General features: G+C 46.1%; 1 protein-coding gene across 9 annotated transcripts in view; it reads right to left on the bottom strand.

Annotated features, from left to right (window-relative positions):
- TACC2 (transforming acidic coiled-coil containing protein 2) overlaps positions 1–17,050 on the bottom strand; it is a 984,629-nt gene that overhangs the window by 11,213 nt on the left and 956,366 nt on the right. For all 9 annotated transcript variants that reach the window (XM_069611973.1, XM_069611974.1, XM_069611969.1 and 6 more), the window contains one exon: positions 1,348–1,468. In XM_069611973.1, coding sequence (XP_069468074.1) covers positions 1,348–1,468 — 121 coding nt within the window. The remainder of the gene's footprint in view (positions 1–1,347; positions 1,469–17,050) is intronic.

Here is a 17,050-nt window from a genome sequence, read left to right as displayed (position 1 = left end):
TAGAATTGACCTACTATTTATGCTTACACCTTCTACCCTCCACCCCGCTCTCATCCCCTTCTTCTCACCCCTCCATGGAGCACCCCATTCCTATTCACCTCTTTCCTGCACCTTATGCATAGGACTTCAGTGCTAGCCATCCACTCCTACCACTTTACATGTCTATGGCCCTGGTGTGCATCACGTAATCCATCTCCCACCCAGATCACCTACTCTCCACCAAACTCTATACCACACACTCATCGCTACAGCCTGTCCTCCTGGCCTGCTTCCTGGTCTTCCCGTTCCTCGTGAACAAGGCTTCCCTGCTAGCATACTTTACTCTTTCAATAATGCTCCCCACACACCCCCCCCCCACCCTTGACACATCTCACTGAGATCCAGTGATGGCCCATCAGTCAGATCAACCCCCTCTTCATCCTTCACCCTCTCTCTACTCCCCTGCATGCCATGGGTTCACCTCTAGCATTCCCTATCCTTCCACCATCTCCCACACCCACCCCACCCTTGAGGTTCCTCGCTAAGATCCAGTGATGGCCGGTCAGCCAGATTAACCCCCTCTTCATCCTTCACCCTCTCTCTCCTCCCCTGCATGCCATGGGTTCACCGCAGGCATGTGCAACCTCCTCTCCCCGCCTCTTCTCCTCATTCAAGCCACCCCTTCTAAGCCGCTCAGTCATTTTATAACTCTATCCCTACATGTCCTGTTATATGCACATAAATAGCCCCCACTCATATGTTTCCTACTATATAGGGATAGTATTACTGGCACGCCCTGTCGACGTACCTTTTCGAGTTTCGAAAACAACAACTGTTATACTCTGCAGCTTCCACTAGATGTCGGCCTATGCATAGCATATGAATCTAAGTAGATACAAGCATCAGAAATACGATTACGGTGAGTAATGTATCCCATCTATATATATATATATTCCCATTTAATGTCTTTTTATCCCTAAGAATCTGTTTTAGATGTATGTCTTGCTTTAGAAATTCTTGTACAGCGCTGTGATAGCCTTGTGATGGCCCAGTCGGAGCTCTAGAACACTGCATAGAAATAAAGAAGGGTGCTACCAGCTGAAACACCAGCCATGGTTTTATCAGTGGGCATGTGTGCCCGGGAGGTATCAGATGACATGTCAGCCAGGGTGTGTTTTGTAAAGTGCTTAGATGGCTCACAATCTCTTAGAAGCACATGCAGCGGTATCTGTGGACATGAAGGGGGCACTGGAGGAAATGAGTGTTCAATACTAGAGATGCCTATTGAGGTTGTTTTCTAAGGAGGAAGCACCGATCATGGGCATAAGGACAGTGATCCATACTGGAGCCTGCCAACGGGGGACCTACCTTCTGCTCCACCGTCCTTTCTAAGGCGTCCACTTTGAGCTGCTCTTTGCGGAGGCTGGCCTGGGACGCCGCGTGCTCCTGCACTGACTTAGTGCGCACCTGCGCGATTTCCGCATTTGCTCTGTAAGGGCACAAATAGCACTGGTTTACATTTCATGACATTATTTCCTGTTATTAATGTAAGTACATATCAATGCTTGTTACATAGTGATAATATTACAACGATCGCAACGCTTCAGAATAGATCCATGAATGCTTTGATTGAAGTGTGAAAAAAATGATAACACCAGGCTCTCAGAATTCTTTGGCTGCTTAAACTCCCTTGAATATAATTTGAAGGAACATTATTCGACTGGCCTTTTACTCCTTGTACTCTTTAGATGGTGGCAGAAGGCTTTTCCAGAACAGAACATGTGTTCTGCTCCTTCCCACCTACCTTCGCACCATATGATAGGACAGTGATTTGTATATTTCAACCATGCAGCGACCACAGATAATAAACTGAGATCTTTTATCCACCAATTGTTTTTAAGCTGCCTACGCTTGCCACCTGCCAATAAAGGATGTGGAATATTGATCTCACTAGGATATTGAATGTGGACCTTGCAACCTTAGATAATTACTAATGCATTGGATTCACTTCCAACACATTTGAGGGCCAATGTACACTCATTCACTTTACTTGCCAGTATCCACAAATCACTGATCCAAGATGCAGGTCTTCTTACTTCACCAAGTAGGAGGTTGTTGTACACTCTTATCGTGACCTGACTGCATAGTGTTAGGCAAAGATTGTGTGCAGTACCCTTTGGGTGCACTACAACAACCCTGACCTCCTGGCAATAGGAACCCAACCTTTGGTATAAGTCTGTACTACACAGGTTGGTAGCGTGGTGAGCAGTCAGGCTTATCTCAAGACGGGTCGATGTGCGTTGTAGGGGTGTTACACAGATTCACAGTGACAAGTATTCAAATAACCACTTGCACACAAGGATTCTTGATTAAACAATTATTAATTTATTTATCAGTCAGTTAGAATAAGCCTTCTTCAGAGGGGGCAATATAACAGTAACACTCAAATACACTCCAAAACTACACACTCTTAGTTTCTAAATCAGTAAAGACCCTTTTGGGATGGCCCACAGTCACAACCTACACCCTCAGGTGACTTCAATAGCTAGGGCGATGGGGATATTAATATCTTACTGTAACATTTAGAACATTCTTAGGAATTGGTCAAAGAAAAAGGTTATTAGAGCAAACAAGAGACCACAAATATTCTTAACTAGGCAAATACTTTTGGATCCCCTAAGCAGAGTCATTCAGTATAACAGGTTAAGCCAAAGTCAATGGGCAAAAGTCTACATGAGCTGAAGCACTTCTGGTAGGTAAGTAGAAAAGTCTTTGAAGAAAAGAAGAATCAATGTAGGGTTTCAAGCTGTTTAGACTTGTGAGTAGCAGAAGACGCAAGCAACTCTACAACAAGAGGTGAATTCTCTTAGACTGTACAGTACCTTTAGAATGAATAAAAAGTGCAGCAGATGACTCCTGTTCCTGTGCAGCTCTGCAGATCTCACTGTTCCTGGGCCTCAGTCGTGGGGACAGGAGGGAGGATTTCTGGGGACTCCTGCCCTGCAATGGGATGGTCACTGCTCGGAACCGGCAAACTTCAAACAAGTGGCACTTCGGTGTTTCAGCTCCTCGCGATTTACGCAAATAGCGGTTCCTGGCTGTCGAGATGGACTTTCCTTGCTTCTGGGGTCCTGCACTCTGTTGAGGGGGTTCAGGCTTGGTCAGTCCTGCTTCTTGGGAGTCCGGAGGATCTTCCTGGAGTTCTTGGCCAACTTAAATGTAAAGCACACAATCCGGTGTTCCTCTCTCTGGCTATTCGGTTTCCAGCAGCAACTCTGTGGAAATTCAACCAGCTCCGAGAAGATGTCCAGGTGGCTTACGTTGGAGTTGATTGGTCCCACCAACTCAAGGGGAGAAGTCGTCCTTGCAGGGGCTTCTCTGTCGATACGAATTTGGAGTTTCAGCACAGCAGCGGGGCTTCACCGGGCAAACCAATAGTCCAGGAGCTGCAGCAGGTGTCCTCTTCAAGTTCTTCTTCGGTTCCTTCGTCCAGTGGTCGACTCTGCTTTCCAAGCCAAAAGCCTCACCTTTTATTCAGGTTTCTCCCATTCATTCCAGCCTGGGTGTCAGTCGCCCAGCATGGTGGCTGCCCTTGCCAGACAGTCAGCTGGCCAATCACCACAAAGTGCATTTGGGTCTCCTAGGAGACTAATCACAGGGTGTTTCAGGCACCTCCCTCACTTCCTGCCCCCGCCAGACACTCTGGAGCCCGAGGCGGGCTTCACTCGTGAATCCCGCCAAAGGCAAAGCGAACAAAGGGACCAAAAATGGATCGGTGCGCAGAGTAAATCTCAAGAAGGACCATTCCACAAAGAAATGGTGAAAAAAGAAGACTGGGGCCATTTTGACAAAAATAGCACCCTTGGGCGCTTTTGACAAAAATGACACCCTTGGGTGCTTTACTGCAACTGCGAACGCAGCCCGGGGTAAATGCACACCACAGTTGTTAAAAGTAAACCACTGCCACCAGCCATTCAGTGAGGTAAGGGTAACATAAACATGTTACATGAGAAGCTAGACAAAGGGGATACTAAGTAACCCCTCCAGCACCCTTTCATAAGATAGTGTGTGATGGGTCTAGAAAGTTACAAATTTAAGTAAAGTGAATTTCACTTTACTGCTCTGGGAAACAGTAGTTTATCCAAGAGAAGGTATTTAAATCTTTGGAAAATATGGAGGACTTCCCTGTGCCACTGCACTGAAGGTGCTGTGTGGCCCAATGTAAATGATGATACCCATGGAGTTTGTCAGGCTCCATAACCAAAAGAACTACAAAGTTCAGAAATGGGAGTGGGGAAAAAAGAGTCACACTCTCACCAGGTTAAAAAAAAATCAAGTCCTCAAAATCCAGCAAAGTTGCTGGGGGTCTCTAAGGTGGAGGGAATTAGCACATTTCTGTGAATTCTCCCTAACACATGGCAGTCGGGAATTCACAGACTCCTGACTTGGAAGGTACTGTGCTCCCCATGTACACCATTCGGTTAACTCTAATGTTTAGGTGTATAACACCATGCGAGCTCTCCGATGACTCCTTCCCTTCACACATATATGTTAACCCCCTTTTATGCTTGAGAGAGCTGGCCAAAATCAAAAATCCTTGATGAAGAATACACCACTCTGCAAAGCCATGAAGAAACCTTATCAATATAGCCCCATATTAGATACCGAGGATGAGCACGGAGATCTACTGTGTACTGAATTGTTGGGTGGATCCCTCTCTGACCGTGTGTTAAGGGTGTGAGAGAAGTCAACTCACAACTAGGCCACATGGTTTATCATGAGTCCGCCCATCTGTCCTAGTGGTAGGAGCAATCAAGCTCACACTTGCAGGAGGGGTGTTGGGTGACTAAATGGTACATTAAACACTGACTATGCTACAATAGGTGACTGACCAGGCAATGTATCACTGAACATACGTCTTCATCTTTGCAGAATTACACGTAGGTAGCATTATAAAAATAATTAGTAGTTCAGGTCTTTAGATTATAATTATATAATTATAAGTGGTTTTTATAACGTGCTTAAGAGGTTTCTAAGCCTGGACCGGGGATTCAAACCTGTGTTTCTCTGCGTCGTCTGGCTTCCAAGACGAGTGTGTTCGTTCAGAACCCTGAGACAGTTTAAGGTTAACTTCAGCCTCCAGGCAGTAAAGATGAATAAGTTAGGGTCAGGATGTCCCAAAGTCAGTATTTATTTAGAAGGGAATACATTTCCCCCATAGAAGTCCTTGCATTGGATTGGTATAGCGACAACAGGCATAAGAAAGCAACTGCCAGCTGTCAAAAAGTTTAGAAATAGTTTTTAAAGTCAAGGGTCACCTGCAGCAGAATGTCTCCAGGTGGGCAACAAGAGTTCTGGAGTGGAAGAAGAAGGATCCCCCACAGAAAGAAAAGTGTTTCTGTATCCGAGACACACGTGATCTGAAGTTGGGCTACAGCGCAGTAGTCCGGCAGTCTACGGTACAGGTCCAGTAGTCAAGCATTTCAGAAGGAGGAACAGTGGTGCAGATCAGGTAAGCCTGAGATTGCTCAGAGGGTGAGGAGTATTGGACAAATGTTCCTTCAGTTTCAAGGTTTCTATGTAACTGTGGGTCTCTGGTTACCTGTTACCAGCCCCCAGTTGTCTAGTGCTCTGGCCTCTTCATGTGACTGATGGATTGCTCGAGGTCTAAGACCGGTTACACCAAGGGACCTCAAGCCAAGTGCAGGGTCATGGTGTCGCATGCAGAGGGAGGGGCACCCCATGGGTGGGACTAGTGAAACCCCCATTCCCGTCCCAGAACATTAGGCCATCACCAGGAAGGAGGACCCATCAGCCAATACTCATTCCATATGCATAGAGAGGCACCCCTGGACTCCCTTAAGCCAGAGAGAAGGTGTAACCAAGACGCTATAAAAGCGAGGGTGTGGTACTCAGAGCCTGTAAGAAAAGCTCATTCGGTGAAGTCTAGAGAGGAGAGCAAATCATGAGCAGAAGCATAAGACAGGCAGCACGAGGAGCCAGTGAGGAGAGACTGGGGTATGGTGCACGCTGCATGCTGAAACAAAGAACCAGTGGGCTAGAAAGTGGAAGAGCCAGAGGATTGCAAAGAGAAGGACCCATAGTGTTGCAGAGAGAGCAGGAGAGAGCGACAGAGGGAAGAGAAGAGATACAGAGAGACACAGAGATGAACAGAGCGAGAGCGAGAGAGAGAGAGAGAGAAGGGAATAGAAGTGAGAGGAACTGACAGAGAGAGCGAGAGAGAGAAAGAGTACCAGAGACAAAACAGCAATATCATCTCGGTAACCCATATAATAGATTTCTAGCCCAATCAGACTATGATTGACCAGTCTCTGGAAGTGCACAGAGAGATTCTTTACCAGTTTCAGGTAATTCCTTTTGGTTTAAAGTCCTTCAGGAGTGGAGAATGCAGTTTTGTCCATGGCACTACCACTCAAGGCCATTTTCAAGTACCCTGCGGTACGTCAAAGGTGAAGATGAATTTAGCAGTGCTTAACAAGGGAGGGGCATCCTAGTAACACAGAAACTGAAATCCTAAATTCCTGCTTATGACACAAATTCCACTGGACTGGACCAAGGGCTAGCCGAGGGCTCTACAAGCCCAAGATCCAAAATCTTGTTGTCCTCAGACTTAATGTGATCTTTCACGATAACCGACATCTTGTAGCACTTGTTTTAACAGTCTCCAGTATTAATATAATTCTTGCCCCACAAAAGCTTGAGTTCAGTGAAAATAGGGGAGAATACATCATAGCAAAGCTTTACAGCCTCCCTGTTGCCGCAGAACCAGCTATGGCAAGAGTATTAGCCCTCTTCTGACCCATCAGATGTGTAACCCTGAAGTAGCATAACATTCTACAACTAAACAGAACACAGCACCACTAACCATGACTGTGACAGAATGCCAATGGTGGGGTTGAAATAGCCTGACATTTGTTTAGCAATAAAATGTTGCAGTCATTCTGTTTCTGCTAATCTGAACCCACTTTCATAGTGCGCCATGCCAAAAAGCATAATCCACACCAGTATCTTCCCGTGACTGTCTCCTACCTGTTCCAACAGCTGCCCTGCAGAGGCAGCAAGTCAGGTTCAAAAGTCACACGTGCCATCCTCACACAGCTCTTGGAACACAAAGTTCCACCAGCAAGAGGTGGTTTGTTAACCCTCTGCACCTCCAATTCAAAATGTTATAAGTGTGTACACTAGCATCGTGGTGGCAGTTGTTAAAATCTAAATATAAGCCATGTTTAGTTATGACATTGTGGCACTTGAGGATACACAATTAAACAGATTAAAGATTGTGGATTCGATATATTGGAACTGTGCACTCGTGACCATTCTTGAATTTAATGTCAAGGAAAGAGAAACAATATTAATGTAAAATGGCAGCGACCACTCTTAACCCTCCAACTCATCCATCAGAGCAGGGAAAAAAAGAGATAACACGGAACACAGGGATTGAGCCCCTTTACTCGTTGTTTTACCGATGCACAGGAATATACTCTTTGCCTGACATTGACTTTTCCCTGCACCTAATGAAGGGTTTCATTTTCCAAACCCACGAACCCTCATCCACGCAGTTGTGCGGATCATAGCAAGTAACTCCAAGCGGGAATTCTAAATGGATTAGCCTCCATCTACAGAAAATGATTTCATTGGAACAAGATTTAGGCCTTGAAAACGACCCGTCGGTCGAAACACGTGTCGGCGTCCTGAGTTGAGAATAAACATTTACAAAAAATTGGTTTGTTTTTGGAAACACTTGCTGTGGAATACTGTAATTCGGATGTTGAATGACTCTTTTTTTAACTTGAGCGCGATTCACCTTCCCACCCCAACAATTTTGATTACACAATTAACAGTTTGAAGCATTGGATGTCATGTTATTGTTAACTTGGCGATCTGTGGTTCATTCATGTCAGGTCTGGGTGTTTATTAGCTGTCTGACCTAGGTGTACACACAACAACCACAGTAGACCCTGCCCATGAAACCTCTCTTTGATCCCCCTGTGAAGGGTCAATTGTTTTCTTCAGGTAATAAGAACCCTACCTTGGAGGTCTCCTAGAAACCGGTGCTTCAAAGACAGTTATACCATTGCAATGGCCATCTCACACCAGGATGCTGATTGCTGGAGACCTTTTGATTCGGCAGGAAGAGGAAGGAAGTGGAGCTAGAGTAGTCCAGAGGAGCGGTTTAGACCACAGATGGGTCTGTCTATCTTGGATTTTGCTAGGGTTCTCCAAACCTCCTGCCCCCTTTCCACTTTCTGCAGGCAAGGCACACCTTTTACAGCAGCCAGGTGTGAACCCTTAACAACAGGATTGCTGTGGACCGATCTGCATGTAGGCTTCTCTTGTCCTTAGGTCAGATCAACCTTTGAGGCTTTTGGAACATAAGGGATCCTTTAGCTGCATGACCAAACAGGAGCTCAGAAGGGATTACATTAATACCTTCTATTGGCTCTCTGTAAGCACACAGACAGCATGGTAAAAGGATATCTTACTTACTTCTGATAAATTGCTCCAAAGCACCTTTTAAAACGTTCATGGTTCTGTTTAATCTTTCAACTAACCAAATGCATGTGGATGCTAAGTAGTGGAGATCCTATACCCTACTGCATATTCATTCCATGCAACTTTCATGAGAGCCGATATTGGAAACAACTACTTTCGGGAATGCAGCACAGGGAAAAATATACAGGAAGGCACTGGCAACTGTCTTTCCAGTGGAGGTCCTCATTAGGGTAGCCTCGGGATACCTGGTGGAGTGATCCAAAACAACCAGAATAAACTGGTTTCAAGTAGAGGGCCCAAGGGGACCAACAATGGCAATCCCTACACTCCCAAAAGTACTCCATTTACAGGGTGAGGCACCAAGTTTGCTTGAGTCTTTCCACCTGCTTTGCTTGAAATCTAGCAAACAGGACAAGACAGGCCTTTTATCTGAACCTCCATCTTGTGCCACAAAAGGTAGGGAGAGAACCTTTCTGCTTCACACCCAAGTGATCAGCCTAAGGCACTTCATCGACCAGATTCAGAAGAAAGGGTCTTTAGGTCACCACCAACCTCTTGTGGACTTGAGTCTCTGGCTCCACATGCTCACTGTACAGTAGCCTCCCACCCCAAAACATCCAATGTTTTTAGCGGTCTCTCCTTTAGACTGGGAAAGGTCCTGCCTTCTCAGGCCCTGTAGAATGGAACATTCAATCAGACCCTTACCAAAAACCACTGTAGCCCTTGATTTATTGTTTTCCCTAGCCTGGGTAAGTACATACTCCAGGCTGGGAGCAGACACACTGACACCACCCCACCATCCCAGACCAGCTGTTCTGGTGGGGCGCTGAGCAACCTGCAAATAAAACTGATGTTAGTTAAGGAGATGGGCCACAATGCTGAGTTCCTTGATCTTAATAAGGCACAGTACACCGGAGGAGAGTTTTGATGCCCATGTGAGCTTTTATATAAAAGAAACTGCAATCCTTAGACATATCAAATTCCATCAACACAACCTGCCCCCATCTATTTACTCCTTCCATATTTGATGATTCATTAATATAGGTAAGAGATACCTATTGCTCAAAGCCCTATGCATGTTAACCTTGAACAGGTTATCCATTCCTTCACTCTAGGCATTCATTTTTATTACATTCCCCAATACTTTACACATGTACTTTTCCACTACAATACTTTAAATAACCTTGGCAGCTGCAGTCTGCCCTTATTAACATAACCACAGTATTTTTGGTCAGTCCCGAACACAGCCAAAGTCAATAAAGTACAGTAACTTTTAATGTTGCCATCACTGCTGCTCTGTACACCCCGCGCTCGAACCCCTTGCACTGCCGCAGGTGGCTGTCACAGAAGATCTTGTTGAGAATCCCTCCTAGGGCTTTGGAAGCCCCTATGGTGCTGTTAGGGCTTTGGGAGCCCTTATGCTTCTGGTAGAGATTTGGGAGCCCTCATGCTTCTGGTAGAGATTTGGGAGCCCTTATGCTTCTGGTAGAGATTTGGGAGCCCTCATGCTTCTGGTAGAAATTTGGGAGCCCTTATGCTTCTGGTAGAGATTTGGGAGCCCTTATGCATCTTGTAGGGCTTTGGGAGCCCTGGACTCCAAGCTGTGGCTTACAAGCCCATATTTCCTCTGTGGTTGTGAAAATGCTGAGTAATAGAAAGTCCCAGGGATTTGCCAGCCCTAATTGTTAGTTTAGGCTTATGAGCCCATGGACTCCCTGCTAGAAGATGCAGGGTTAATTTCCTCCATGGCGGTGTTGTTATTTTAATAGGGCTCTGGCAAACATAAATTTTTGTTAGGGCTTATGAGCCCAGACTGCACTGCCTGCTGGCAGCACAGCGGTTAATGCTTTTTTTTCCTTTTCCTCCGTGGCAGTGGTTTCCCAGGTGGGGAAAGTCCTTGTTGGACTCTGTCCACATGGGCGAAGTCAGCCAGCACACATCGCGCTGAGCCCCGGTCGCACTAGACATCACGACCAGGGCTCCAGGTAAATTCTGCTTCTCCGCTCTCCCCATCTGGCCCTAGGGAGAGCGGATGCTGCGCAGGCCCCACAGCAGTGCTGGCGGACTCGCCCTCTTCCCACCTCCGCCGTTGGGGCTTTCTTCCTCTTCACCGCCCGCCCTGCTTGGCCACGCTGGATTGCTGACATGGCCATAATCTTCACCCGGGCCGTACCACACACGCAGCCCGGGACTTCATACCTCTGGGCCGCCTGGACTGGCCCATGGGTGGCCTGTAGCCCTCAGGCCACGCTGCAGTTTGGGTTGCAGCAAAACGCGGCCTGGGCCGCTATCTTCACATGGGACGCACTACGCATGCAGCCCTGGGCTTTTCCCATTTTCTGGCCCACCCGGGTTGGTCACCTGGTGGGTCAATGCCTCGCAGGCCACGCTCTCGCTCTGGGCCTGACCTGCACACGCGGCCACGGGGCGGCGTTTGTCTTCACCCGGCCCGTACTGCACTTTGTCCCGGGACTTATCTTCACGCCGAACTGCAGCTGGAAGATGCAGCCCGGCTAAACCCCATCAACGGGCTCCAGGGGGCTGCTCAAGGCTGTGACCCCCCAGGGAACACAGCTCTTTCTTTTCCTTTTAGTCTTCATGTCTTTCACTGCCTTTCTTTTTCCTGGCTCTCCATTCAACTGTCAATTTTCAACGGTTCCTCTCCTTCTCCCAGGTAAGTCCAGTCCATGTCTGTTGGTTGGCAGGGGAGACCTGCCATTGTCCTTCAGCCTCAAGGTTCCATGTGTCCCCCGGTGGTGGGGAACATGGTACAGTCAGGTAAGTCAGACTATGTAAAACACATACACATTTAGTACAAGCTTTAAACAAACTCCTAATGTGTCTTGACTTTATTTATTTGTATACTTCCATAACCCCCTATCTTTTAGGGCCCGCTTGGGGTCTGGGGTTACACCACTATGGACTAAGAGTAGAGTACCAGTGTTGCCATGGTGAGTAACCTTTCTGTATTCTTACATCCCATCCCCTTTCCTCCATACTCGTGGGAGATTCAAAATTATCCTGTAACATGTGGGTGGTTATAATTAACTTGCAAATAGATCGTGCAAAACCGCTTGTCTGAATGCTGCATCGTTCTAAGAACTATAATGTAGTGAGTAGTGCCTACGGAATGAGTGAGTGCTTGCCCAAGTTTCAGCCTTACATATGTCATGCATGGGCACATGTCTCTAAAAGGCCACAGATTTGGCTTTGCCCCGTGTTTGCTGTTTCTAATCAGATTTTCTTTATTTGTGTGTTCATTTTATTAATTTCTTGGGTTCTGTAATATGTCTGCACCCTTAAGCCTCCGGGCCACTGATGCGCATTATAAATTGATTTAAGTAAAGCAGGTGTGCATGGAGACCTTAAGGTGGTGTTTTCCCCTGCAGTTTGTATGGCTCTTGCAGCTGCCGCTCCTGGGGATCTACCTCCAAAGGTAATGAAGAGTTGAGCTACTTTACGCAAGTCCTAATAGTCTTTCAGTGTCCTTACTACATCAAAAGTATGGAGTATTTATTTCCGCCTCCGAGCTTGGTGATGGAAACACACTGGTAGCAAAAGCTCTTAGTTTCGGCGAAAAGTGCTGATCACAGGGAAGCCGTTTTAGTTTTTGGCACCACAATATCAGTGTGAAAGACAATGTAAGGGTCTTCAATGCATAAGGCTTGTAATTCTGAAATTCTCCATGCTGACTTAATGGACAATTCAAAGCCGTTTTCAGCATAACCCATTTCAGCTCAGTAGAATCAATTGGTTCAAATGGTTTATGCATGAGTCAGAAGTACTGAATTGAAATCCTACAAACTACGATGTTTCCTTAACGGTGGATATAATTTCATCAGCCCACTGAAGTGTTGCTTAATCAAAGGGTTTGCTAAGGAAAACATCTTGTTAATGTATAGAAGGTGCTGTACCAGCGCCAGGTAGGGGATCAGACCTACAACCTGCGGGAGTGAGCAAGGGGGGGGATAGGGCACCCTAAAAGGGGAGTGGGGAAAACACAGGACAACTAGAATACGGTCAGAGCATGGGAAGAGACCACGTGGAGAATTGCGGGAGTGGGGATGTCCTACACACATCAACAGCCCAAGGGGCAAGATAATAGTAACACACAAATACACTCCAAAATACACACTCTTAGTTTCTCTAAATCAACAAGTATCCATTTGGGATGTCACACAGACACTTCCTACACCCTCAGGTGACTTAAATAGCTAGGACACTGTGGACATTAATATATCACTGGCACATTTAGAGCAATACTGAGATGAGTGTTAAAGTAAAGAGGTTTCAGAATAAAACAAGAGATCACACAAATATTCTGAAGCAGGTAAGTACTTTTGAACCCCCCCCCCCAATGAAAAGTAAATTAACCCTTTCCTGGAGGGCAGGTAAGACACAAGCAGAGGAGAGTAGAGTCATTCAGGGAGCCAGGCCAGCCAATGTCAATTGGGCAAAAGTCTAGGTGAGCTGAAGCATGTCTTGCAGGTAAGTAAAAGTCTTGCACAATGTTTTAGAAGTCTTTGGAGAAAATGTAGAATCAAAGTAGGGTCGAAATCTGGGAGCCTTGTGAGAAGGAGAAGATGCAAGCAACTCTACAGAAGTAACCAAGACATGTCTCAACTGAGATCAAGTAAGGCTACAAGACAAGAGGTAAGTTCTCTTAGACTGTTCAGGACCTTTGGGTAGAAGAAATGGTTCCAGCTGGCGTCGGTTCCTGTGTGGCTCTGTATATCCTGTTGTTCCTGGGCCTCAGTCGTGGAGACAAGAGAGAGGTCTTCTGGGGTCTCTGACAACACAATGGGATGGCCGGCGGCAGAAAAGGACCAACTTCTATTCAGTGGCACTTTGCAGTTTCAGCTCCTGGCGTCTCAGCAAATAGCACCACTGCGGTCTCACGGATACCACTTTGGACTTTCCTCCCATCTGGCGTCCAGCACTCTGTTGAGGTGGCTCAAGCTTCGTCAGTCCTGCTTACTGGGAGTCCAGGTGATCTTCCAGCACCTCGGGTTTGTCTTAAAAGTGATGCACTCCATTTGGTGATCCTCTCCCTGGCACTTCGGTTCCAGCAGCAGCAGCAGTGAAAGTACAGCCAGCTCCGAGAGGATGTCCAAACAAGTTCAATTTGGAGTTGAGTGGTCCCACCAACTCAAGGGGAGATGTCGTCCTTGCAGAGCTTCTCTGGTCGAGGCATATTCTGAGCTTCAGCACAGCAGCAGGGCTTCACCGGGCAAACCAACGGTCCAGGAGTTGCAGCAGGCGTCTCTTCGAAGTTCTTCTTTGGATTCCTTCGTACAGTGGTCGACTCTGCCTTCCAAGCCAAAAAGCCTCGTATTTATGCAGGTTTCTCCCATTCATGCCAGCCTAGCTGTCAATCATACAGTAGGGTGGCTGTCCTTGCCGGAAAGCCAGCCGCCCAATCACCTTTGGGTAATTCCTGTAATCAAGAGGATTGATTAAGCACAGGGAGTTTCGGGCACCACCCTCAATTCCTGCCCCTGCCAGACATACTGGAGCCAGAGGCGGGCTTCACTCGTGAATCCCGCCAAAGACAAAATGAACAAAGGGGCCAGACCTGGTTTGGCACGCAGAGTAAATCTCAAGACGGACCTTTCCAACACGAAATGGCGAAAAAAGAAGACAAGGGCCACTTTGACAAAATGGACACCCAAGGGTGCCTTACTGCAGCTGTGAACGCAGCCTGCCATAAAAACTCCCAATGGTAGTAAAATGTAAACCACTGCCACCCCCCATTAATTGTAGAAAGGGTAACATAAAATTATTACATGAGTAACTAGACAAAGGGGATACTAAGTAACCCCTTCAGCACCCTATCGTAAGATAGTGTGTGCTGGGTCGAGAAAGTTACAAATGTAAGCAAAGTCCATTTCACTTCACTTCTCTTGGAAACAGTAGTTTATCCAAGAGAAGGTATTTAAACCTTTGGGAAATCTAAGAGACTCCCTGTGTCACTGCACTGAAGGTGCTGCGTGTCACAATGCAAAGATGATGCCTATGGGGTTTGTCAGACTCCAAAACCAAAAAGAAACACAGAAAAAGACATAGAATTAAAATTACAAAGGCCCAAAGTTCAGGAAAAGAGCTGGGGGTCTCTAAGGTGGGAGGAATTTAGCACTAAACTGAAAATTCTCCCTAACAGGTCCGAATGGAGGAAATCTGGCACTGCAATTTCTTGCGATTGTGGTCAGTAAAGCTGAAACCGTCTCCTGCATAACCTGGCCTAAAAGCTGCTGATGTATTATGGCTTTGTCAGATGTCTTTCTAGGGAGCTCCCCACGCAGTTTCCTCAGATTGTCCAACCTGTGGGGGGTGGGAGGGCGGGAACACCCTCTCCTGAGCACATTCTCATACTATTGCAATGCATTGTAAAATCTGTGTTGGAGTCAGGATTGATCTTTCCAGATTTAGAGTCAGGCCCAGTGCAAATGCCTGTTGCATGACCAGCAAAACGGATGTCATCACTTGTGCAGGCAGCGGTGACCAAATCAGCCAGTCATGTAAATATGGGCATATGTACCCTTTCAAGGCGAAGGCGCAACATGCATGCATCCATAACTTTTGTGAAGAACCGTGGTGCTAGGTTTTGGCCAAATGGAAATACCTTGTACTAATAGTGAGTCCTTTGTAGTGTGAAGCAAAGACATTCCTGGCGTGGTTCCCAAATTGGCACGGGCATGTAGGCATCCTGGAGATCCAAGGCACATAGCCAGTCCCCCTCCAGTAGAGCTCTCGGGATCTGACCCAGGTTGACCATATTGAACCTCAATACATCTAGGATGGTCTTCCTTGTACTTCTTGAGGAATGCAAAAAAGCACAGACAATAACTCTGCACCCGATTCTCCCCGTGTACTTGATCTATGGCATCCAATTTCTTCAACTTCAACAACCCTTCCATCAGGTTTGATGAAAATTGTTGGGAAAATGTGGGGAGGTCAGACGGGATGTAGGGATCCGGACGTGATAGTCTAAACTCACCACTGATAGGGTCCAATGGTCTGATGTTATGGGAAAGTGAAAAGCTATCCTTCCGCCTACGGTTGTTAAATGCTGCTGGGCCACCGGTGTGTCAAACTTTGGGTTTATCCTCCTTTGTTGGCATTGTGTGCAAACATGTTTTCCCTGTTTTCATTGTTTCTTGGGGGGGGGGTGCCCAGATGCTTGGCCTCTTTAGTTCATGCCCTGGGCACTGGAGAGAAAGCCTCTACTGGTGCGTTGCGACTTTTGTTGACAGGAGTATGAGTCTGTTCTGGGAGCAGCTCTGTATATTGCTGAAAGGCTTTTTGCCGTTACACTATGTACCTTTTCTTTTGTTTATTCCTCATCAGTGGATGGATGGAATAGATTTATCCCATGAACAGTAAATCCTGGACCTTCTCCTGGACATCAAGCACTAGAGTTGTGCATTTCTTTTTTTATTTATTTATTGTGCAGTTAGTCAACACATTTGATTTATGACTTTTTACACAGTTAAAAAGTTCTTTGTTCCTTAAATTCAACTTTTACAAAATGTGCTCTAGACCTTTCATCATTTATATGCTGTTAAAGAGTCATAATGGTTTATAATGATATTCTTATACAGTTTCATTCATTTAGCAATTTTAATAGCTGGATAGACAAGTAGATTTCTTTCCCAGCCGATCGTCTCATCCAAAAGTCTTGAGTACTGATCCAGTCAGTATTGTGTACTGAGCTGGCAAAGTATTTTATTCTTAACTTCAAAGTTGCTTTACATGTTATTAACAGATGTGTAATGTCTAGTGTGAGTCCATTTACACATAAATCACATTCTCCCATTCACATGTCTAATTTTTGCCAAATTCTTTGCGTTTCCTTTGTTTTTATCAGGTTTAATCGAAAGGGCAAACGTTCTGCACGCCACGCAGGATTTGGAAATCGTCTTATGTAGGGCAATATTTATTTGCTAGATTTTTCACAAATGCTAATGATTTTGCAACTTTTAATGTCACAGAATGCAGCTCTGGGTGAGATCCAATCTGTTTTCATTACTGCACGTTTTACCTTGTCTTGATGTGTTACTAGGTCTCCCCTCGATGTACCGCTGTGAGTTAGTATTCTTTCAACGATGCCTTGAAGAATCCTCAAATATTCACTTTTTTTGGTTGCACCTTCTGTCCACTGCATTTATCAATTCAAGATTGGATTATTGTAACAGCCTTCTAGCGGGCACCACAGCCTCCAACATCCAATCATTACAAGTGGCTCAGAATAATGCTGTGCGTAATATTTTCAATCAGTCTCGTCGTACACACATCTCCACTTTCAGGACAAAACTTCACTGGCTTCCCGTTAAACATCGGATAACACACAAGATACTGACCACGACCCACAAATGCCTCGGCCTCTGTAGCCCTACTTACTTGTCAGCCCGTGTTAGCATTAAACCCAACACGAGGAACCTTCGTTCATCCTCTGCCACTATTCTCAAGCACCCAAAATACAGGACAGCCAAATTTGGAGGTACCACTCTTGATGCTCAAGGTTCCCTTCTATGGAACAAACTTCCAGCCCAGATGC

The sequence above is a fragment of the Ambystoma mexicanum genome, chromosome 8 (genome assembly GCF_040938575.1).
Source record: "Ambystoma mexicanum isolate Mex_15411 chromosome 8, UKY_AmexF1_1, whole genome shotgun sequence".
In the NCBI taxonomy this organism is placed as follows: Eukaryota; Metazoa; Chordata; class Amphibia; order Caudata; family Ambystomatidae; genus Ambystoma; species Ambystoma mexicanum.
This window is presented reverse-complemented; position numbering and strand designations above follow the sequence as displayed.